General features: G+C 34.6%; 2 protein-coding genes across 2 annotated transcripts; one reads left to right on the plus strand and one right to left on the minus strand.

Annotated features, from left to right (window-relative positions):
• Positions 1–7719: 7719 nt before the first annotated feature.
• On the minus strand, positions 7720–23978 carry LOC142980048 (protein takeout-like). Its single transcript, XM_076125330.1, has 5 exons — positions 23770–23978; positions 20328–20419; positions 14994–15142; positions 12305–12438; positions 7720–8982 (listed from the first exon to the last, which is right to left on the minus strand). Exons 1-5 carry the CDS (start codon positions 23822–23824, stop codon positions 8684–8686), a joined length of 729 nt encoding a protein of 242 aa, XP_075981445.1. The 5' UTR covers positions 23825–23978; the 3' UTR covers positions 7720–8683.
• LOC142980032 (uncharacterized) lies at positions 17898–20088 on the plus strand. Its single transcript, XM_076125306.1, has 2 exons — positions 17898–18048; positions 18447–20088. The coding sequence occupies exons 1-2, from the start codon at positions 18001–18003 to the stop codon at positions 19887–19889; spliced, it is 1491 nt and encodes a 496-aa protein (XP_075981421.1). The 5' UTR covers positions 17898–18000; the 3' UTR covers positions 19890–20088.
• Positions 23979–25582: the final 1604 nt, after the last annotated feature.

The raw sequence follows: 25582 nt of genomic DNA on the forward strand, positions 1-25582 counted from the left end.
ATTTTAAAGACTACGTAAAATAAGTAACTTTACAATAATACATAATACTTAAAAACAAAGTTACGTATTTTGTTAACGGGTGGAGAGGACATCTACATTTGGTGTGAAGTTAGAGTTTCTCTAAATAGGAGGGTCGATATTTGAAAATATTTTATTTGAAGTGATTAATAATTATTTACTGGTTGATTAGTTAAAAAAACGTTTGTCGCCAAGAGCAAGGCTTTAAAAGCAATATCAGTTACATATATGAATATACATATTTTGATGAGTCCCGCTGCTACCACTATCTTAGCAAGTAACTGGTATTCACTAGCGCCTCAATAAGATAGGGCTTAATATGTTATTACCGATTAAAAGGTAGTTTACGCGGTAGTATATTTCATGTAAATCAATTCTACAATTTTAGTTTGAAAGAATAACAAACATCCACGAATCTTCACAAACTTTCGCATTTATAATAGTTATAGGTTTATGTATTACTGCATTATACCTTAATACTCGTAAATAATGCCGGTAAAGGTTACATAAACTACTATTAAGAATATTTCAGAACAATATTCTCTCTTAATTGCAGGAATTAAAGTAATCTTGTGTTAAATATAGTTGCAACAATAAAATGATGAGAGTTCATTTATATCATGACGCATTTTAACAAAAACTTCTGTTGTTCATGAATATGAATATCCTTCATAACAAGACTAATTTTAACTTTCATAGAATGTATAAAATTTCCAAGGAGGGTTAACGTAGGCGGCCGTTTGTAAAGACATTAGCCTGATGAAGACAGCATGTTTTTGAGGAAGAAAACATGCCATCAAAAACATTCTGTAAAAACCTCAAGTCTCGCCGTAAAAAGTTGTGAGATCTATATAATACCAAGTCGATTAATCTATTTAGTCTCTACTTAACGGACCTTCTGTCTTAAGTTATTACGTATGTTATTATCATGCCAATTTTAAAAAAAATACCTTTAAAACAAATAGATCGACCTGGCCATCGCATGATTTGATTATTAGTATGTATCACACTACACAGCACGACGAGAAGTTAATGCTCCTGAAATGTTAATGGCGAATTTGTGTTTTCTTGCGATGACCAAGTCGATCTATTTGTTTTAAAGGTTTTTTTTTTAAATTGGCATGATAATAACATACGTAATAACTTAAGACAGAAGGTCCGTTAAGTAGAGACTAAATAGATTAATCGACTTGGTATTATATAGATCTCACAACTTTTTACGGCGAGACTTGAGGTTTTTACAGAATGTTTTTGATGGCATCTCACTTCTTTTTGTAGAGCGAACATAAGTCCAATTTGTATGGAAAGACGTTTTTTTTTCACAATTCAACATATTTTCTATGGGATGTTGTTCAGTTTCATGGGCTAAACACCCTTACCCACCCTATACCCCCTCCCGTTATGCCTCATATAATAGGTACCTATTTACACCTATTTATTTTATTTTCTACAGTAATAATAATTCATTAACTGCAAACGTAACCTTGTAATCTTATACATTTATATAGGATTACAAAGTTATGGTTGCAGTTGGTGTATTTAGAAAACTGGACCGAAATTTGAAAATATTAAATTTTTCCCATGATTAAGACACTAAACCCTATTTGTATTCTAAATTTTAAGCTTCTAAGTCTGCTAGAAGTACCTTAGACTTTTGATGATCGGTGAGTCAGTGAGTCAGTGAGTCAGTGAATCAGTGAGTGACAAAATTCAAAATTTTAACAAGTTGTCATTCTTAAACTACTGGTTCAAATTGACTGAAATTTTAAATATACCGTGTTTATACAATGACTGATTAGTTGCTGAAAATCCAGGCTTTTTGTTTTATCCACAACTAAATTATAGGGGTGTCAAAAATAGCCCGAATTGCTTCGAGAAAAGGATGTTACGGCCGTGCCGCTTTTTTTTGCTCGACTTGCGGGGGCACTTCCGTGCCCCCAGATACTGTGCTGACTTACTTAATTTGGGATAGGGATGAGATATAGAAGAAGAGAATGCTCTCATGAATTATGTAGTTACTGTTTGCCTTATATTCCCCTTTCAAAACTCATTTTCCTAACCAACTATATAACATCATGCACAGCTAAGTAAAGTATTATTTATTTTTATAGTCTGCTATAAAAATATAATAAATGTTATGCTTTATCAAAGTAACGTAACTAGGGTCTACTCGTGTGACAATATTGAAATATAAACTCCATTATTTGCAAATAAAGTTCTCTGGCAAGGTAGGGATCATCAATTGAATTTGACATTAGTCAAGAATCCGACTCAATCGAATTTGTATTCGATTGTCGGGAGTAAATTAGTAGGACCATTACAGATGTCACATTAATACTAACTCACATGTTATTATCATAATCTACGTTTAAACATTCGGTTCCCTGACCGCTGCCGTATTTTTCAAAGGACAAATTTTCAGCTATCAACTTACATTTCATAACCCCTGCTTTTAACAACCATCCATACAGATAAACACCTAAAACCTACTACGGAAATCAAACAAAAGTAAAAGACACATATCGAAACATCTAGAAGAATACAGAACGTACAATGCCCTATATCCTAAAGGGACAGGAAGAGAAGAAGCCACGATGTAAGTAAACAGCTAACGAACATCAGATCCACACAGATATGGTCAACTTCACCTACAATTAGCTCCAGTTCCGCTGCGTCATGTCCGCATTACATCCACTGATTATAACGCTACCTACCTAGTTTGTGGTTACTGTTTAAAGTCGAGTCATAGAAAAAACTAATACGTATGTAGAGAATAAGTTGGAAGTTATTTTTAGGGTTTTATAGGACAGTAGCCAATACTTAACATTAATTATATGTTTTACTAACTCCTACCATTGACTTCCGCGTTTAAACTATTTGCGTGCCTTGTTCAAACTGAATTCGATAGAACCTGTCGCCTGCCTATAAACCTGTCTCGTTACGAAGTTTCGGCTAAAAGAAATATCTCGTCAGAAATCTTTAATACCCTAAATCACTAGTGATAATATAATAATACCACGGTCTAACCTATTCACTACAACTTCACTACCCGCCACCGTTTCCATTGTCACATCGTCAATGGAATCAAACCCACTACTCTCAGCACCACCATCCTCGGCGGGCAGTGACGAGTTTTACTGCTGCGCCACGGACGCTGTAAAATTATAGTCCTAGGATCTTTAACGATAACATGAAACGTATCCATAAATACGCGAAACGCCCATAGCCAGTTGCGCTCACCGGCTGGTAAACCATCGGTGGGTTAAGCAACCTTTGGCGCGGTCATTCCATAGATGGGTGACCACATTGAGCTTCACGTCTCCGTGCGGAGGGCACGTAAAAAGTCGGTCCCGGTTGTTGTCTACTCAGATAACAGTTAAGCCATGTCAAAGGCCTTGCGGCCTGAACGACATTGACACTGGGTTCACCATTAACTATACGACAAACAATCTATAAATACATTGTCATTGTACAACACACATAACACTTAGAACTATAAAATAATAAACAAAACAAATGAGCGCAATTTGTTATAAAAACTATACCGTAACAGTGTCGATATCTGTGCGTAGTTCCGCGATCTATTGCATAAAGTAGCGAGCAATGATCAATCACCTCGTTGCACAAGCGTTATCTCACTCATAAATTGGGAACTACTGCTGCAATATCCGTAGACAAGGTTCTTAATACCACCCTTTGTAACAAGTTATAAATAAACCTTCAATAAAAAAAACTCTTCTTTAACACATTTTTTGAAGAAATGCAAAAATCCCTAAGCCGCATTTGGCCAGCGTGGTGGACTCAAGGACTCCCTTCTTCATTCCGAGATGAAAATACCTTACCCGGCTTTGGGACAGTAAAGGTTTATTTATTAAAAAATAGTAATGAATCCTATAAAAAATCGCAAGAATTGCGGAAAAAGAAGTTATGCGTTAAGCAATATTTCTGCGAATTTTCGTTATGTCAATCCTAGGCACGCTCAAAAGTACGTCAGTCATAATACATAGTCAGTTACAAAATTTATTGTAAATGTCAATCTCGTCTTAATACAGATCGTTCTTATATATACGAGTATGCACAGTTTTGATATAAGTCAGTACAATCAATCCGTTTATAGAAAACGGGCGTAAAAAATCAGACAATAAATATTGGTACTGTAAAATCAAAGTACTATTTTTTTTGTGTCAGTCATTTAACCCCAGACAAAACATTTTTAATGAAATGTTTCAACTACGGCAGGTAACGGCAGGTTATTCAAGCACTTATTAATATTTTTTATTACATTCAATAGACCGGGTCGACCCGGACGCAAATTGATAGTCTGTTAAAATATGCATTTGTTTTCTTCACCACATTACCGATTTTATCCTGCTCATCAATTCGCTTGTTATTCATCTCTCATTATATAAAAAATATTGAGACATGTTATAGTTTATCTGATTATTTGAATAATAAAGGACCATTCTTTTTCTTTTCATAACAATATATTCATATGTCCTATTGAGGCCATTTGCATCAATGGGTTACGCAACTTTTAGCACAGTCCCATAACCAGTTGGTAAGTAGTATGTTAAGTGCCTATATTGTTTTTCCTGCCCATTATTGGGCAAAAGTCTCTTCTAAACTCCTTCATCGATCACGATCCTTGCCAACCATCTATTCCTTGCCACCCATCTAGCATGCGTATTCTTTACAACCAGCGTACGTCAAATTGATAGTCACTATGTAGTCCATCGCCACTTTGCCGTATCGTACGTAAGCTCCATTATTTTAGGATAAATCCATATAAGTGTAGAGGCTATCAAATAGTTTTATCAACTGAAACACAATAACCAAATGTGTCCAAATCGGGTACTTATGTTAGGCCAATTGCGGTTGTTGTCAAACATCAGTAAAGTAAGGCCTACTGACTGCTTTAATATCTTTAACCATTAACAATCAGACGAAAATAAAACCATACATAACCGAACAAAAGAATGTGTAATGTGTGTCATTAATTTTACGACACACCGAACCACTTTAAACCGTAGCGATACATTTTCTTAAGAAACTTTCGGTAATAGACAAAAATTGTCTATATTTCCTCATCATTATAAGATAAGAGTGTGATTGCCGGGCATTTATTTACTTACCTGTGTCCGCTTTTGCGTAAAAATCGTTGAAATAAACGATGTGACATCCTGCTAACGAAATCTAAGTTACGTCAGTTTCAAAATACAGGAGGCCTTGGGTCGTCAACTTGATTCATATGTTAGACTCTGATACGTTTTGTAAGTGAAGATTCAGACATCGTTGACCGTTTCAAAATGAACAAACATCTAACTTTTGAATTGGTTCTTACCTAACTTATAGCTGATTTAAATAGACTATAGTAAGTCGTTTGTGGATGATCTGCAAATTATTTATTAATAACTATTCCGTCTGGTACGGTGATAAAACGTAATGTCATTTTATTCCATATTTTCTTAAGCGAATGAATTTGTAGATCACTCGTAGACGTTTGTTTAGATGTTAGCTTTAAGAATACTGTAATACAGTAGAATTCGTACTTAAATGCTTAAGTGTGTAATTAAAATTCTTTAACCAGATTTTTTTCGAAGGTTATTTGGGATTAACGAACTATTAACCAAAAAATAATTATCGATAACAATCCTTTACAACTCCAAGGTATTGTTTAGTAATATATGATAAAATTTTAAAAATCATTATATTTTTTTCACTTCTGCCATGCACATCAATTAATTCAGAAAAATATTTCTACTCATTCTCAAACAAACATCTTTTACATAATTACATTATTTGTAAGCACACTGCTTTGCCTATAAATGTTCCGTATACAAGAACAGAATATTAAATGCTTTACACTTCAACGGGGGTCGAGAGCGAGTAACTTCTCATACTTTTGTTTGATTCCAGTAATATACACTACTAGCTGACCCGCGCAACTTCGCTTGCGTCACATAAGAGAGATTAGGTCAAAATTTTCCCCGTTTTTGTTACATTTTCTACTGGTACTCTGCTGCTATTGGTCGTAGCGTGATGATATATAGCCTATAGCCTTCCTCGATAAATGGGCTATCTAGCACTGAACTATTTTTTTAAATCGGACCAGTAGGTAGTTTCTGAGATTAGCGCGTTCAAACAAACAAACAAACAAACAATCAAACAAACAAACGCTTCAGTTATATAATATTAGTATAGATTGATGGACTACACACGCTGCTCGCGAAATATTAACTTGCATCTTCTCATATTTCTAGGTATGTTATTCTAGGATTTAGTAGGGAGAGTTAATTCAGATTGCCAGTTTGAAGGGATACTCTATCTCAGATAGACTAGATTTTATATCAGTTATCAATGTACAAACTTTAAAAAATAAGTATATTCGTAAAGATACGGAAAAGTGCTCTGTTAGTTGTTAATGTAAGAGAAAAAGTACAATTGCGCTTGTCATGGTATCATTGCATCTAGGTTTATAGAGCTGCTCAGAAAACCTTTAAGCATATTTTTTCATCTGTGCTGCCTTTATCTTGCTTTACATTCTGTTTCTGATCTACATGAACGACTCTGTTTATTACAGCCATGACATTAATGTCATAATTTCAATTAAAACATTGACATTCAGAGTTTTAATGTTACGTTTATTGTTATGTACAAAATTATTAGTGGTTACATTATATTTTGTTACGTTATTGGTACCGGATTCAGAGATTTATAATTATCAAATCCTTGGCACTTGATTTAATTTAAGTCATTTATTGTTATGATGCAACATAACAGGCAAGATTCTTTCCTACAGTAGCGCCGCCAAGCGGAAGAGAGCGGAAGCGCGATTTATATAAATCGTTGTATAAAACTCAGTTTTGTTTGTTAAAGTTTCGTAACTAAAGAGTATCGCACAAATACTTTTCTGAAATATAAGATCTGTAAACGATTAGGCGTTTGAAAACGAGCGAGAAAGGAATACAGGAGTTTGGTAACGTGCCCGTATGCCCGTCAAAATCTGGTATAATAGTCGTGATGTTAAAGAAATAAAAAAATGTCGTTCACCATTAATTTAATAAACTAGTTTTTGTGATCACGTAACAATTGGGTTTTCTAGTTTCTAACAAATCGGTACTTCACCCAGATTTCTTTCAAAGGAAATTAAAGTTCTTAATTGAATGACGGAACGAATGACCGTAGATTAGAGCTGATCTTTTAAATCATTTGTTATCGCTGACATGCTAATTGCTATACATTGAGTACAAGAGAAAACAAAAAATAGGAAGATGTGATTTGGCAACATTTTGGCGAAGTAATGAGTGGGTAACACGCATTTGTTATGACGAACATTGCAAAAAAGAAGCTCTGCGGTTATAAGCTGCAGAATTGGTACGATTGTCGTAGTCAAACGTGCTTGTGTTAATCGCGCTATTGGTTTCCATTTTAGGTTACCTTTGTTCTTATTCTTAACATCCTTTTTAGCACTTTGGAATCTTGTATTATAGTTTTTTATGGCTTGCTAGCACTATTTAGCTGTTAGTATGCAAAAGACTACGTTTCCATTAACCCGGAGCAATCGATGCTCCGCGTCCGGTCAGTGAGCAATTGCTCAGTTTTCGGAATATAATGATATTGTTTTTGTCTATTATATCTTCTTACGTAGTAAGTATTTAGTTGTGTGATTCTAACAAATAAAATAAAATAAAAAAACAACTATAAAAATCCACTGACGAGTTTTTATTTCCTCACTTAATTCATATACCGTAATTTATAAAATAAATTTTGATTACAAGACTTAACTGATCGATTTATATCACTGAAAGAACTATGATAGTAAAAACATAATATTATAGAACAAATAAAAAAATACAAGTCAAAGAATTTTAACATAAAAAAGATTTGATACATACAAATTCTCGACATTTCTTCGAATATGCTTCAGTCGTTTTTATTAATATCTAAATAAACAAGAAAATAAGTAAATATGAACTTTCTTAAACAACTAATGAATTGTTCATACAATAGCAAGATTGTTTAATTAATAAAAAGTCCAATAATCGTTGAATTGATACAATTCTGAGCTGCGTCAGTCGATTACATTATTACCTTTAAATAATACTATTTACAATCTTAGACTACCACTTAAATTACCGATACCTTATATTTAGTCTCATGTTTACTCTTTTAGGCTTATAAGGCACGCTACACACATATTCGATCCGGTATCAACCGGCATTCAAATGTAGATTAACCCGATCGACACAAGCCGAACAAGTAGTCGAGTCGGTTTTGTTGTTCTATAATTTATTAATATTGTCGAATCGAATATGTGTGCAGCAAGCCTAACTTTACAATCGCAGTTACAATTCTTTATTAAGTTCAGAGTTGGATGACAAAATAAAATATGATTTTGATGATGATAGACCAATGACCTAAATATTATGATGGATGATGTAAACTACAATGTGTAAGAAAATATTGTGCGTTTGAACTTCTTCTAACACTATAAACTATGTGAGTAATGGTTTCAATGATATTTTAAATTTAATCCAACTCTTTTGATATTTTTAGAATTTCCACAAGCCTCTGACACCTTACGCCATGAACATACACTTAGATGAACGTGCAAAAATCACAAAGTACACTTAAAACTACAAAGTATCTTTATACTGAGCAGATATCACGGAAACAGTTCTTTGTAAGTAAACTTCGATGTTATTTTATTCGCCATTTCAGTGAAGAGTTCTCCAAGGCTGCGCTCTAGGACCGGTCTTATTTCTTCTAAGAATACGTTTGAGTTTTCGTTGATAACCCTGTTGGTGGCAGGTCCGAGGACTGGATCACCGTCGAACAAGTTGGTCAGATAGATGGAGGACTGACCAACACGGAGCTTCACTTTGAAGGGATCGAACTGAAGATATTCGTCCTCACCGCGGATTTCCTTGTGGCCTCGCATTGTGACGTTGCAAGCGTAGTCCTCTGGAAGATGGTAATAATTTATTCATTAGTTTAACAAGCTATTTATTTCATTAATAGATTCAAGAAATACTACCAATTAGGGTAAACGACGCTATCACGCATTATCATTCCAAGTATAGTATGAGGACTTCAAATTCTCGTTATACCTACATATACAAAACAAATATTAATTTGCTTAAGACTTTTGGCCGTGAGATACACATTAACTTGGATGTATTACGTGATAATGAGTTATATGAGCACGTGCAGATAGAAACCTAATCTCTACATAACACCGGAAAGCGTGGAAATACAGGTATAAAATTACGTTACACACAACTGATCTATAGATTGTATCTAGTTAGAAAAGTAACCGAGTTAGGATTCATATTAGATAATGTTTTACATTGGAACGTAATCGTAACTGTATGATGTTTCCGGTAGTACCTTTTTTTATTCGTTCGTAGCATTTTTTTCATTTTGAGCTTGTCGATTTGTTGACATATGTACAAAGCATACAACAACTTCAAAAGAAGCCCTAAATTACTGATCTCCTTAGTTGTCATGCTTGAGATCAATTAATGAAATCAAAACGTATACACAGTTACTACCTGCACAGTAACAATCAGCAAGACAGGAGTGTATAAATTAAATAAAAAAATAAATATTTTGGATTCGATTTCAGTAAATCTATTGTCCAAAAAGGAGCATCTTTATTTATATAAAAACCAAACGACAACACATATTGATACACAAATTCTATTCTGTCCAAAGCGATTATGTCTTCAATCCAATAAAAAATATTGTTAGTTTCCAATATCCTAACAGAATAATGTACTACACAACAATGACATAACTGCAGAATCCAAAAAACTTGTGTTTTCAAAACCTCAATCTAGAAACGCAGTGAATGACACTATTAGGCTGTGACCGATTACTATACAATTGCGTTTCTTTCCCCAATATTTCCTTACCATATTGGATAGTATTAACAATGCAAATTACATAAATTGGTGGCATGTTAGAACACAGTTACCTAGTGCGAGTACGACGCACGTGCTGCTCGCTGCTCGCGTAATGTTAACACCTATGTTAAGCATTGCATAGCCCATTAGTAAACTGTGTTGAGTACAAGATAGAAGAAACTTCACGTAAAATTTTGTTGATAGAGAAATTTTAAAAAGGGATTCACAAGGTACTTTCTATGAACATAAAATAAGAGACACTATTTTGTCTTTTATTCCGTTCGAGCTTAAATTACCCCGGTTTTGTGTCTAGCATGTTTAAGATAGCAAAGATAACCCGTGTACCGAAAATTTATTTAAACGTGAATTACGTTTTAACATTTTACAGTCAAACGCAAAAGCATCATGGATTTTTTAAAAGTTTTCATTGAATAAATATAGTCTGAAAACTTCCTTGATTGTACTAGGTTTGATAAATAAATCATTAAGGTATTTCCTATTAACTCTATTCATAAGTACATACAAAATGTTAAATAGCCACCTATGACGTATTTACATTGCAATAATATATTTAATCTAGTCGTTACATCTAACAAGCATATAATTTATTACTAAGTAAATATTATCTGGGCATTAAATACGGAAAGCTAACAATTTTATTTCTGCTTTTAATCTAACATAGACTACGGTAGTTTGCTGTTCACAAGTAATTATTACTTATTCACAAATATAAAGTCTATGTTGACTCTCTTTATTACTTTTAGTATTTGTTAATTTAATAGTTATATACGGAAGTAGACACTACAGCCTTGAAGATAGTCAAAGATATTCTAGATAGACCTAGAATAAAGATCTTTATTATAAAGAACAGATTGCAATGTTTGATGGGTAGATCAATACGGATACGTTCTACCTACGACACTCGGACTGACTTAATCACCAAATCTATAAAAAACCATTAAAATAGCTAATGCAGACCATGATCTTTGAGCTTGAATAAATAAATGCACATTTTTTATTGTACCTTAATTATTTATGACTAGATTTTGTTGAAATATCAGCGTTAGACTTTTCGTTTTACCTTAGCTCTTATATTCAATTTTATTACCAGATGGCGTTGACACATTTTTCAGGTATCATTTGTCAGTCAGTAGGAGCTAATGTCTCTATTTTTCTAACTTTCAATAAGTATTTAATTCTTTGGGTTCCCAAAAGCCCAAAGTAGTGAGGTTCTATTATTATATCGCGCCCGCGTGTCCCGTGAGCCGCTTGTTCTGACCGCAATCCCTCGTGACGCCACCGCACCGGCAGGCGCGCGTCGCACTGGTGCAACTGCACCCAACTACATTACTCTTTACTATTTACTAATGCTTGGGAAATACACGTGCATTTCACTCGTGAATAAACCACTCGAGTCACACTATATTTTTATATGTATTTTTAATTGGATTTATTTTGAGACTATAGAAAAGAAAATGTTATCGTCTGCGCCTTGTCGACTGTATCAAGATAGTCTTTCTTTAACCTATAGCTGTCCTACTGCCAGGCAAGGGTCTCTTCCCGCCGATTAAAGTTAGTCCTTAAGGGATACGATGAATTGTCGTGAGACTTTAAAAAAATTTAAACTATCGGTGGGATTACAAAAACGGGCACATTAATGAATAAGAATAATCTAGTTAATATCACTTTTCAATCTAAAGGAGTCGAGACATAATTACAACCTCGAGTGAAACTGCAGGACATAGATAGTTTTAAAAGGTAACAATAACTATAACCTGAATTTGATAAAAATCAGTAGCAATAGTGATGATGTAATATATTTTCAGCAACATTACCGTGTCCAGTGATCTTGACATAGAAACGTTTACATAACGCATCGCATCGATTCATTCCAGACTTGACTTGCTTGATCACTTTCTTTCATGAACGAGTTTGACTTAGCGATAGATAGGAATGTTTGTACTGCAATTCCTGAGTGCATTGTTTGGGTTGCACAGAGCAAGAAATGCTTACGTATTTCTATAATATTATTTAGGATTGAGACAATATTATCTTTGATTTATTGCCGGATATCATTTATTGTTTAATTGCAGTCCATTTTACGACTAACATAATTAAGATAATTATCACAATAATTATAATTTACAACCCTACTTAGAACACAACCGTCTTTTTTTAGGTAGGTTCTACTAAATTGGTGGAAAGGGTCAATCCACTTTTAATCTCATCTAACTTTTTTCACTATAATTTTTCATTATAATTAATTATAGTTAATATATTGTCATACCCTACCTACAGTCAAACTGCATCAGTAATTTTGTGAGACATCTACTAAATAACTGTTTTAAAGATGTTTAATAAGTACAAAGTATACTAACTAAAAGTGCCAGTGATGTTCCCCCTGCCCTGCAGCCTCAGCAGTAGCACCTGGATGTCCATCTTGTACTTGCCGGCGAAGTCCAGCTTCGGCAACAGCAGCTTGAAGTCGAACCTGTTCTTGTCTAGATCGGACCTAGAAATATAAGTCGGTAAAACGTTAGCACAAAATACACAAAATAAGTTAAATGCGCCTAAAAATTAGAATAATATAAGGTTTACGTGAACTTTTTATAGATATTTATTTAGCATTATGTAACATTTTTCATGTTTTCTATAAAAAAATGCGGAAATCATAAAATAAATAGAGACTTAATTAAAATCCCGAAATTGGCCTGTTATGTTCTCAAATTTGAAGAAGGCCGAAAAACAACATCTCTACAACACGTTCCCCTGAAAGGCTCAATACCTAAAATCAAATGAGACGTATCACCATAAAATTACAAATCAATAAAGAAGTGACGATCAATTTATACATAAGAATTTAAAAAACTGAACATATTTCACTCATGTTTCACGAATCTTAAGAACCTACTAGAAAATACGTGTATTTACATTCAACACCTATTTTTATCAGAGAATCAACTGCCATTTCGATTTGAAGCACGTTTGTAGCACTCATCCTTCATTTATTGCCTATTCTAGTGAACACTGTGCATACATCATGAGCTGATCCAAGGTCACGATAAAAGCTTCAGCTCTTTGTGAACCACTGATCAATAGGACAGGGCTGATTGAGACAGTGATTGTCATATTAATTAACTTGAGAGTGACTTTGTCCATATTAATGAATATAAGATCATTAAGGTTTATTTATAGATGCATTCTGTGGTTTACATAGCCTTCTTATGTAACATGGTTAAGAATACACATGCAAATACCGCAGAGTGTATAAGATGTTTATAAACATGTCCTCGGCTTGTAGTCAGCTCCAAGAGTCCAAAAATCAAATGTACAAAACACCTGTACACAAAATTTGATTCTGTTCACCGACTTTTGGAGCTTACTGTACTTTAGATAAGGACAAGTAATTTAAATGATCTAGAATATTTTATTCACACTACTAATGCCATATAACGCAAAAATGTTAATTAATACTAGCAATATTCTTTAGAATCGATACTGTCGAGTATCAAGAATTTGACATTTAAAATGTACTGCCAAAATGGTTTCTTTGCAGACCGCTAGGGGCGCTGATAAGATTGCAAAAATGCAAAATTTATCGATAGCTAGCCGGTTATCGGTAGTCGATAGTGGTAGAGGATCAAGGTACTGATAACCGATTTTAACAATGTCTCGCAAAAAATCTATTTCAAAATTGTTTAGTTTACTGCCATCAAAATATGTAGCTCATAATCAATGTTAGAGAGTTTACTTTGTTATACATTTACGCTAGACAAACGTGTCTATGATAGTAAAATATGTTTCTTTGTTTGAAGGAAACACGTACGAAACGACTCTATTTCACGCTCGTCTAAATTAGCTCAAGTGACAATTATTGTTTTACGAGATACTTCTACAATACAATATAATATATTTTTATGTCAGTTTTAGTACTTTACATACACTATATGAATACTACAGAACTAAGGAAATTGTTAGTTAGTAAATTTCTTTTATTTGAAAAAAATAAAAAATTGCGTTACATTTTCCCCGAAAGCCATTTAGAGAGTGATGTAGATATTTTTAACAAATTGCTAGGTTAGGGTTAAGTTACAGGTCTCCGCGAGATTAAGATAGATTAGGGTCTTATAAGTATCACACAAGTCGAGAATGTATTATGGAAGCTTCAAACTGCTATATTAGTTAGAGCGAAGCCGCGTAAATCAGCTAGTATTATATAACATTATAAACACATTAAGCGCATAATAATAATATAAAAAAGATGTGCGTGCATTATCACTTTCAACGTAACATTTGCCAACACTTTATTGAATGTAACGGCGTTTTAAACAATCCTATATTAAATCAATGACCTCTAAATAAATATACATTCATAAATACAAAAGTTGTGATCTATCTGCAAGTAAAGTTTCACAACTAATTGGCCTTGTGTTTGTACAAAATATAATTATTCCAGTTTAAGAGCACTGAACTTTCGGTGCATACTTGCAAGCCTTCATTAAATCTAGTAAAAGGGATCTACTACGTCACGACCAATGACATCAAAATTAAAATTTGAATGTTGAAAATGAAAACCTAGTTACAGTTTTTTACAAATTTTAAAATAAACTATTTCATTTATTTTATACTAGCTTTTACCCGCGACTTCGTCCGCCACCTGAATTTTCCCATGGGAATAAAAAGAAGTCTATGTCCTTTCTCGGGTATCAAAATATCTCCATACCAACTTTCTTGCAAATTGGTTGAGTAATTTAGGCGTGATTGAGTAACAGACAGATAAACAGACAGAGTTACTTTCGCATTTATAATACATATAAGTATGGAAGTATGGATTTAAAAATGTAATAGATAATAAACTCGGTTCAACAAACTTTTTTTTTACATTATTATTTTGGTTTACAATTGACTGATTTTGGTTTTAAAAGTGAGTGATGATTTTAGAAGTGATTAAAGGAATGTATTTCTAGAATAATAAACAAGTGTAAGACAGAGGGCGTAAAGGAGGCTATTAATTTTTTAAGAAGTTAATAGATAAGTGATATGTAAATAAAATAGCGTAATACTCACTTAAGCTCTTCAATAATGAAATTGCTAGGTCCCCTCACTTTGACGTCGTTGACGACGGCCGTCAGCTTCGCGCCCTGAGGTCCTCGAGCCAAAGCGATCTGTCCCAGGCTCAGCGGCTCGATGCCAGGCACGTTCAACTCTGGGATACCCTGGAATATTCGTTATTTCATTTTATTAAAAGCGTAAAATTGAAAACGTGCAATTTAACTTTCATGTGAGTAAGAAACTCAAATTCACTCGGTCCTTTTTTAATTCTGCAAAACAAACAATTCTCAAGTCGTTTCATTAGGTGTTTTACAGCTAGGTAAGAGACTCTCCCAAAATATGAAAGGGGTTGTTAGGCTTTTGGCTAACTACAGAATAGAATACAGCTATACGGGTTGTACACTTTTCAAACTGCAAATTAAAAATATACTGAAATAAAATTGAAAGACTAAACTAAGCCTAACACGCCACAAAAACATGCTTGCAAGTGACAGATGAATCTTTATGAGTCACTCGACAATGACCCTACATAATATTGTTGAATTTACACTTGTTACTCGCAAATATCGTCTTGACATACTTGCCGGAGATAGTTATGAAATTGTTGACAATGACATACTTTCAAATTCACTGACAAAATATGCATTTTTAAACGTCCGTCCCTGATTTCAGGATCAGATAAAGTAATAATATTAACACTATTATCTTTAATTCAGTATATCTCGTTTTTTTTTTCAAAGATATACTAAAACATCTCACTAAGAGTTTAGAAGATGAATTAAAACATGCGTATATTTTTTTCTACAAATAACTAACAAGCAATGACATCCCCAACCTTATCCTCGTTATTTTTTTAAACGTACATATCCCATGTTTATATTCTTGAAATGAAACACCTCTTCTGACGTCTTCAACAAACTTTAAAATATTTCTCAACTTTAACTAAAGGTAGGATGTCATATGTTGACATATTATGAAAACCCAATCAAGCATCAAGTACTCTAAAATATCAGATACCTAATACATGTAAAGTTAGCTATCAAATTAACAATTTATTAGTGTTAGATGTTTCCCAACGAGAGACCGGTCGCCACTCACCCTAATTCAATGCCCAAGGATATGTGCCTTGTATTTACACAACTGTGCTAGTCCCTAAGACTGAGACTCTTGCAACATGTTTACTTTCAGAAACACGGGTTTTGTTTACATCGAAGGTTTTTGAAGTAATAAATAAGATACGTGACTTGATCCTTGATATCAATCTGTTTAGAATGTCACTTCGCAAAAGTACATGAAATACAGGTTTATCGAAATATCGATACTATCTGCGGCTAGTTATAATGACAAATGTTCTGAAACAAAGGAATGCCATCAAAAACATTCTGTAAAAACCTCAAGTCTCGCCGTAAAAAGTTGTGAGATCTATATAATACCAAGTCGATTAATCTATTTAGTCTCTACTTAAAGGACCTTCTGTCTTAAGTTATTACGTATGTTATTATCATGCCAATTTAAAAAAAAATACCTCTAAAACAAATAGACCGACCTGGCCATCGCATGATTTGATTATTATTATGTATCACACTACACAGCACGACGAGAAGTTAATGCTCCTGAAATGTTAATGGTGAATTTGTGTTTTCTTGCGATGACCAAGTCGATCTATTTGTTTTAAAGGTATTTTTTTTTAAATTGGCATGATAATAACATACGTAATAACTTAAGACAGAAGGTCCTTTAAGTAGAGACTAAATAGATTAATCGACTTGGTATTATATAGATCTCACAACTTTTTACGGCGAGACTTGAGGTTTTTACAGAATGTTTTTGATGGCATCTCACTTCTTTTTGTAGAGGAAACATAAGTCCAATTTGTATGGAAAGACGTTTTTTTTCATAATTCAACATATTTTCCTATGGGAATGTTGTTCAGTTTCATGGGCTAAACACCCTTACCCACCCTATACCCCCTCCCGTTATGCCTCATATAGTAGGTACCTATTTACACCTATTTATTTTATTTTCTACAGTAATAATAATTCATTAACTGCAAATGTAACCTTGTAATCTTATACATTTATATGGGATTACAAAGTTATTGTCACAGTTGGTGTATTTAGAAAACTGGACCGAAATTAGAAAATATTAAATTTTTCCCATGATTAAGACACTAAACCCTATTTGTATTCTAAATTTTAAGCTTCTAAGTCTGCTAGAAGTACCTTATACTTTTGATGATCGGTGAGTCAGTGAGTCAGTGAATCAGTGAGTGACAAAATTCGAAATTTTAACAAGTTATCATTCTTAAACTACTGGATCAAATTGACTGAAATTTTAAATATACCGTGTTTATACAATGACTAATTAGTTGCTGAAAATCCAGGCTCCTTGTTTTATCCACAACGAAATTATAGGGGTGTCAAAAATAGCCCGAATTGCTTCGAGAAAAGGATGTTACGGCCGTGCCGCTTTTTTTTTGCTCGACTTGCGGGGGCACTTCCGTGCCCCCAGATATCGAAATTATCAACGAGAGAATAGACCTAAAGATGCAATGACGACAAAACTGGCATATCAATACAGGGACTTAGACAATGTAATACAAAAGGAACATAAATAAAGAATATCCTACCTTAATTTATAAAACTTTAATATCACAGAGCCTGACAATCGAAAGAATAACTACCGTTTCCATCCTAGCGTTAGAAGTTTATCAGAATCATCCACACGTCACACCCCTCGCAACAAGCCACTGACTTAACAAATTATTCACGAACATATTTCAGCCCTACGATCACCAAATAGGAATTCGTAAACCTTTGTGCTTCATGACGTAAACAAGTATATCGGACCTCGTGAGTTTTACACCTGACTGTCTTATCATCGCTGTTCTAACGAGCGCTACGTGCTCTACTCCTGATATGATACCAACAATGAAACTAAACAAATACGTCAATTAATCCTATCAGTTGTTACACGAGGGTATATAAGCCGGGGACGATATTTCAACATTCATAAACTCAATATGGGTTGGCATCAAGCTATTGTGATTGTGGTCCTAGGAATTCTGCAGGTAAGCTACGAATTTTTCAATATTGCTGATGTTTAGTATAGCTGTGAATGAAAAATATTTTTTTCGTAAAATAGTATTACAATTAGTTAGTTACTACATTCATTATAGATCCAACATCTATAATGAATGTAGTAACTAACTCTCAATAATCCTGCTTCGATTTATGTTTGATATTGAAGATATCTATAAGGTTTAATTCCGTTTAATGACTTAGCTTTGGCTGTAATTTGGAAGTTATCGCATTTTGCAATGGTAAGCAATTTATTATTTTTGGGGTCCTACATAAATTCATAATTTTAATTATTTTAATCACTAAAAATAAAAGAAAAACTATTACAAGGGACCGTGACAAGTGTATGGAAACGTTAATTAAACGTGTTTGTTTGTTTTTATTTCAGAGTGACTTGTATCAAGCTGCACCTGTCAAACCAGCAGGCACAACGATACAGTTAAGGTTCCCGTTTAGCTACATAGATGGCTTCCCAGGTTACCCAATCAATTTCCCGTTCCAATTCCCTTGCCTCAGAAATAGTCAAAGCAATTGCGGCCAAGGGAGTCTGCGACCAAATGCAGTAAAGATCTCTATGCCAACGAACACACGGTCAGGAAGGACTAATATCATAATTGACACTAGAAAACGCAATGGCACAGTTGTCACTGATGATTATCCACCACAACGCATCAGTGAGAAGACTAATGTAAATGTAATCGTAGAAATTAAAAATAAGAAAAATGGGAACAGTCCGCAGGATGGTGTTACAAAAACTTCAACTAGTGCTGATTCTTCTGCTGGACGTGACGAAGACGGAAACATAATTAGAGATCAATCGTCTATCAAGTCGGAGTTTGATGGTAATGATTCAGGCGTCGACGTCACAGTAGATGTCGACAAAACTGAACAGGACGATAGTGGTGGCGATGCCCCTATCGATGAGGTCCCTGCGGATGTACCTCAAGCTTCAAATAACAACCCAGGTAATCCAGCAACTAACAACGATGATGCCGCTGCGGCAGCAGGCTCAGCAGTGCCAGTGGGAGACGATGGCTCCGCAGCGGGGGCAAGTTCAGGAGCTGCAGCTGGCAATGATGGATCAGCAGCTGCTGCAAGTTCAGGAGCAGCGGCCGGAAATGGTGGAGCTCCTACTGGAAATAATGCACCAGCACCTGGAAACGCACCGGCTGGTAATAATGCTCCTGCGCCAGGTAATGGTGGGCCACCTGCCGGACCCCCACCCGGTAAAGGTGGACCTCCTGCTGGACCACCACCTGGTAAAGGGGGGCCTCCGGCCGGACCACCACCTGTCAAAGATGGGCCGCCTGCCGGACCGCCGCCTGTAAAGGATGGGCCGCCTGCTGGACCCCCGCCTGTTAATGATGGTCCCCCTGCTGGACCCCCGCCTGTTAAAGACGCACCGCCTGCCATACCCCCACCCGTTAAAGATGAACCAACAGCGACTGGAGACGACCCAGTAGCTCCGGTTGGTAATGACGGCGTGGACCCAACAGCTCCAGTCGGTAGCGATGGAGCAGACCCCACGGCAGTAGCCGGTAATGATGGAGTGGACCCTGCTACAGCAGCTGGTAATGATGGAGTGGACCCTACTGCAGTGGCCGGCAACGACGGAGTGGACCCTGCTACTGCGGCTGGTAGCGATGGTGTTGACCCTGCTACTGGAGCTGGTAGCGATGGAGTGGACCCTGCAGCTAATAATGATGATGCAGCGGCTGCAGCGGGCACAGCAAGTGAGGCTGGCGACGCCGCGTCCGTAGCAGACTCAGCTGCAACTGGACAAGACGCCGCTGCAGGAGCTGCTACCGGAGCTGCTTCCGACGGTCAGTAATAAACGAGAGAGATGGAAGATAAAGACTACACGCAAACCATTCATATTGTATCGAAATAGAGGGACATGAACACCAAATAATTATTCTGTCACCAGTGAGTGTTTATGTTCGGAACTAAAGTAGTTATTTATATAAAAATGTTATAAAATACGAATTGTTACCAGAACTTTTTGTAAATAAATAAACTTGAATATGTAATGCTTTAGTTTTTCATCAAGAAACGTAATATTTAGGACCTTTACATAACGCTTTTTAAGACAGCGGCCTAATTTTCTTGCACAAAATTTGCTGTCTCGATAATAATTATGTTAGATCACATTTTTTTACCCTGTTGTTAGTTAACAACAACACTAATTGACAACTAACCCGCAGATAGAAGCAGACATCTAGTACCTATTTTGAAAAAATGTTTATTGATTTATATAAAGCCTACTCACCCCAATCATCTTTGGCCGTAGCTCTTCGACTGAGTTCATGATGCATTTGTCGACGTTGGGGTCATTCCGCTGACACACCTTGATGTATGGCGCTGTAACAATACAAACAATATTACTAAACATGAAAAAATCTTAGGAAAATTCCGGAAAAGTGCATATAGCATAGAAATAACAAGAGATACGAATATCTTCTACTATCGTATTTATCGTATATCGCCAGAGTTATTTTGTATAAATGTTAAACGCTCGTTAACCGTAGAATTGCGATTCTAATTTATACCCTGCGATAGTAGCGTTTTCTAGGTTTTCAGTCAAGTTTTTAGTAGTTGTGGCATGTTTGACCAAACTGCTTAAAAAATACTGCACCGATTTTTTTCCAAAATTTGCAGTTTATAAAACACATCTAATTTGATTAACCCCCGGTTTCTGAGGTACACTTAGCTGTAGTGTATCTATTCAATAGCGCTTTTTATATGAGTTTAAAAGCTATTGAATAGATAAACTACAGCTAAATGTACCTCAGAAACCGGGGGTTAATCGAATAAGTCGTGTAATGCACAATGTTTTGACGAGTAAATAATAAACAGTACAAAATCTAGATATCCCGCTTTCGCTAATTGAGAACAGGTACCGCGCGTGCGCAGTTATGTCACACGTTACATCGCGGTAAACACTAGTATGGCCCCGAAATATGCGACCGCTGCCTAGCGCAAATAGATCATATACACTGAAAAAAAGGTACATTTATTGCTGTTATTGTTTATGGACAACCCTTTAGATTGTCCCTTTAAATCACCGTCTCAAAGATATTATTGTCTAAAGCTAATTAGGCCTACCCATTAACTACTATGATATAATTTCTAATAAACTTTTTCTATTTATATAAACCCTTATTTAGCGACCTTGCTTGTAGTCGTAGTAAATCTTTTCACAAATTATCATCATGATAATTTGTGATCCTTTGACATTCTATGCGTATTAATCTCTGAAAATCGAACTGATTCCTAATTTGTCACCCTTGGATACACCCATTTTAACTCTAAATATTTTACCAACCTTACGTTTTTACTACAACACATAAATTACTAGGCGTTCTCGTGGCTATAAAGTCATTAAGTTCTATTGACCTCAAGACTCGAGTCATTCAAGTTGCACAACTTGCAATGTTTGACAAAAAGTCCACACAAAAAATTAGAACGAAAGCAATGGCTTATATTTTTTATTAACATTCCGTCAACAAAAGCAGTTTTCAAATCATTGTTGTTGTTTTCGTTTTGTCGATTAGATTGTATTACGCAATGAACCGAAAACGTAAAACTGTAATTCTTTCGCGGTTTTTATTTTAATGATTATAGTTTCCATTTTTTTCAGTTTTTGTTCAATAATACTACCTACATAATCTGCTGAATGACATAATAGTATAACTATTTAGTTTTAATACGTTAATAATAGAGATAATTTATTTATTAAACTTAGTATAATTGTGGACCTAATAAAATGCTATAAAATTATACTAAAGGTAATGCCTGCAAATCAGTATAAATAATTTTAAATAATATGTTCTCGTTATTCATTCATTTTCCACAATATGTTTTGAATGAACTGTAATTTTATAAATTGATACCATATTACTGTAATAATATTTTATTAAATAGGCGATATAATACATTATTTTGAGCTCGTTATAGTGATTCGGATATTAATATAAATTTACTTTTTTCACCCGGTTAATGTCTTGTTTTCCGGTTATCCTCTTCATATTGTAAGATCACTACGCAACTACTAAGCTGCTGCTTAAATTATTAAAGGAAAATACAATTCCATATATCTTAACAATACTTTACTGGTCATTTGAGAAATGTATATCTCCTATATAAATAAGAGAGTTAAGATAATTAAGATTAGCGCGCAAAAAAAAATTAAGTTAAGCAGCGAAAACAAACAAATTAATTGTTTTCTTTTTCGACAGGATATTTTTGATTCAATAGACAAACAATTAATTATAGACACAGAATTTATCCGTTACACTCAATTTCTAATCTCGGACTTATCTATTAGTTAACGCAAAACACAAATATATTACAACATTTTGATGCAATGTCCCAATCACGATGCATTAAGAAATAATCTCTAGAAGAAGCAAATTACCGGCTAAGTACTTTGGCGTTTGAAGAATTTAGAAATAAATATATAGCTGACAAATCAATATATGCGATATTTTTCGTACTCGTATGATTATGTGTGTCATGTACTTTATTGCGAAAATGTTTATCTGGAACTTTATATTCAATGTCAGTTATGTCCTAACATAGCATTGAAAATACCAAAACAAACAAAACGTAATGTTATTTGACTTCAACTTTAAGTGAATATTTAAGGAGAACTTGTAGTATATAGTTATTATAGGAATTATCAATACGATCTTATGTAAAATCCGAGTATAATTATGAAAATAATGTTTCTACGCATGGGCGTATCAACTTTTTTATCCTATACCATAGAATTCTATTACGACATACCCAGTATGACATCTCATGCAGTGTACATTTTTCATTTGAAGAATTCTAAACAAAACCAATCAGCGTCTATTTTTTGTTTGGGATAAAAGATAATCTCATCTATAGCCGTATGTTGTAAAGAGAAAATTACTTATATTAAACGTGAAAGTAATTTCGTCTCTATGTACGACACAAATGATCGCGGAAATCAATATCTGAGCTAAACATGGGATCCAAATGTTGTTTTTACAAGATCAGCATGTATGTCAGCAGTCGGCCGTCTATAATAGTCGTTTATTGCAATCCCACAGAGTTCTGCAATAATGTCACAACGCACGGCTTGATCCGCGCCCGACACCCGCGTCGTTGCAAGATATTTGTAACGCGACGCACTTTTTTTATTAATAAAATTGCTAGTTTTGCGTAAATATATTTCTATTGATGACTTCATTGCATAGAATGTGGGAATAGCTATCTAATCGATCTCATTTGATATTAATCTTGTACAAAATAATTGAAGCTGCAAGATTTGCCGATTAGCCGATTAGGAAACGACAGTTCCATATTTGTGAATTGCAGTTCTAACTATTATATCAATCAATGACTATAATTTCGTGAAAGTTGAATTACAACAGTACTGATGATGATGATTCACCAAATAAAGCACCTTATTTTTTTTAAATTCCAATTCAATTTCCAAAAAAATATTTATAACACATAGAGCGCGAAAAAATATTTGAAAACTGAACGAACTTTATTTTTCTTTTTCATTGTCGCTTTACAATAATTAAATAAGTGGTTTGAGTTTAGAATGAGTGCGTTTGTGTTGTCTAAACTTTTTTGAGCTAATCGATTAAAATTATAAAAAAAAATCTGATTAAATTATTAATCGATAAAAAAATACATTTTTTTAGAAAAGAAAGTAGTGAAATTTTAAAACTTACGTAGATCAGCGGCGACAAAATGCAGTACGAACAGAAGCACCGTGGTGGGCAACATTTCGATAAATCTTGCACAATGAACGCAGAATAGTTTCGCAAAATGCACAGATGTGGAAACCGATTGAGGAGCCGATGTATCGGCCAGCCGGGTCGCGATGTCGGCCGGCACTGCCAACGACTGACTACTCCACCACCACTCCACCGGCTAAGGACATGTGAACGTCCATCAGCCCTATGCCGAACTATATACCACTTGTCCTTTGGTTATCTGATATTTATCAACTGTGATTTGTTGCGTTTCTTAGCGATTTTAAGATTATTGGCGAGTGATATGATATGAATTATAATAATTACGAATAAAAAAAGTTCCTGGTTCTTTTCTGTTTTTGATTAAATCTTACCGTTACTGGCTGAACCAATGAAAATAAAAGGTTGCTTGCAAATTAAAAAAAAATAGTTCTACAGATATTTTCCAAAGAGCTATCAATACAAAAAAATATTTTACTTCTTTATCTTAATAGCAGGAAATATACATAGGCGTTGTAATCGAGTAAAAGTTGTACGATAATTTTTCTTTGACAAATCTTAATAATTAAAGTGCCCTTAATAGCTAAAACTATTCTCAAAGAACCAATTTTCCATGTCAGAAATATAAACAGTTTAATGTAACTATATCTGTGTTTTATATGCAATTTTAAACTCGAAAACTTAGCTTTATGTTTTACTAGCTGACCCGCGCAACTTCGCTTGCGTCACATAAGAGAGAATGGGTCAGAATTTTCCACGTTTTTGAAACACTTTTTTCTGTTACTCTGCTCCTATTGGTCGTAGCGTGATGATATAAAATATGTTTTTTTTTTTCACAAAAAATATTCTTAAAATTATTTATATCTCTTAATATAACGAAGTCGCGCTAAGGCATATCCGCCATTAAAACAGTTGCCATGACAACGGAATTTTGTTAATTTAATGTCATTATTATATTAATTATTCGCGACTTCGTTCGCCACCTGAATTTTCCCGGGAAATGCGTCATTTTCCCGGGGTAAAAAGTAGCCTATGTCCTTTCTCGGGTATCAAAATATGTCCATACCAAATTTCAGGGAAATTGGTTCAGTAGTTTAAGCGTGATTGAGTAGCAGACAGACAGACAGACAGAGTTACTTTCGCATTTATAATATTAGTATGGATATGGATAAGAACCCTCGAACATACTTACGGACGGAATACCTAATATCACGATCTCTTTCCGGATACTTTTACTGCGAGCCTGCGTTTTTCCATTAGTTGCCAATGGACTCACCACATCATCATTCTTCTTAATCTTTTGCTACCATAGTTCTATCTAGCTCACGCTGATACAAAACAAATTTTCCCATGAGTATCAAAGTCACTATTTCCGTACCAAGCTTCGTAGTAGGGGAACCTGTTGTACCTTGGCACTATGTGTACCTAGGCCACGGGGCTCGTTTTCAAATATTCGCGCGATACTAAATTCTACTGTTTACGGTATTCGATACGTCACTACAGACTATTTAATGTAAAGTTAGTCGCATTCCGCCTTTAAGCCGGTGTTTGGTGTTATCGACGCTGAAACTTTTTTGTGTGAAAAAGTAAGTATTTCAAATATATTTTAAAGTCTAATAGTTTTAAAAGTTTTCTAATAGTCACTTAACTGTTATATGCTATCGGTTCTTTGATTTTACAAGTCTTAACACAATAAAAAACTTACGAGATACTTAAATTCTAAACTATATAAAATCACCGTTTTAGTGAAGTTGGAGTAGTGTTGTACCTCGGTCACTGTCAATCAGCT

This window comes from Anticarsia gemmatalis, chromosome 2, assembly GCF_050436995.1.
Source record: "Anticarsia gemmatalis isolate Benzon Research Colony breed Stoneville strain chromosome 2, ilAntGemm2 primary, whole genome shotgun sequence".
Classification (NCBI taxonomy): domain Eukaryota; kingdom Metazoa; phylum Arthropoda; class Insecta; order Lepidoptera; family Erebidae; genus Anticarsia; species Anticarsia gemmatalis.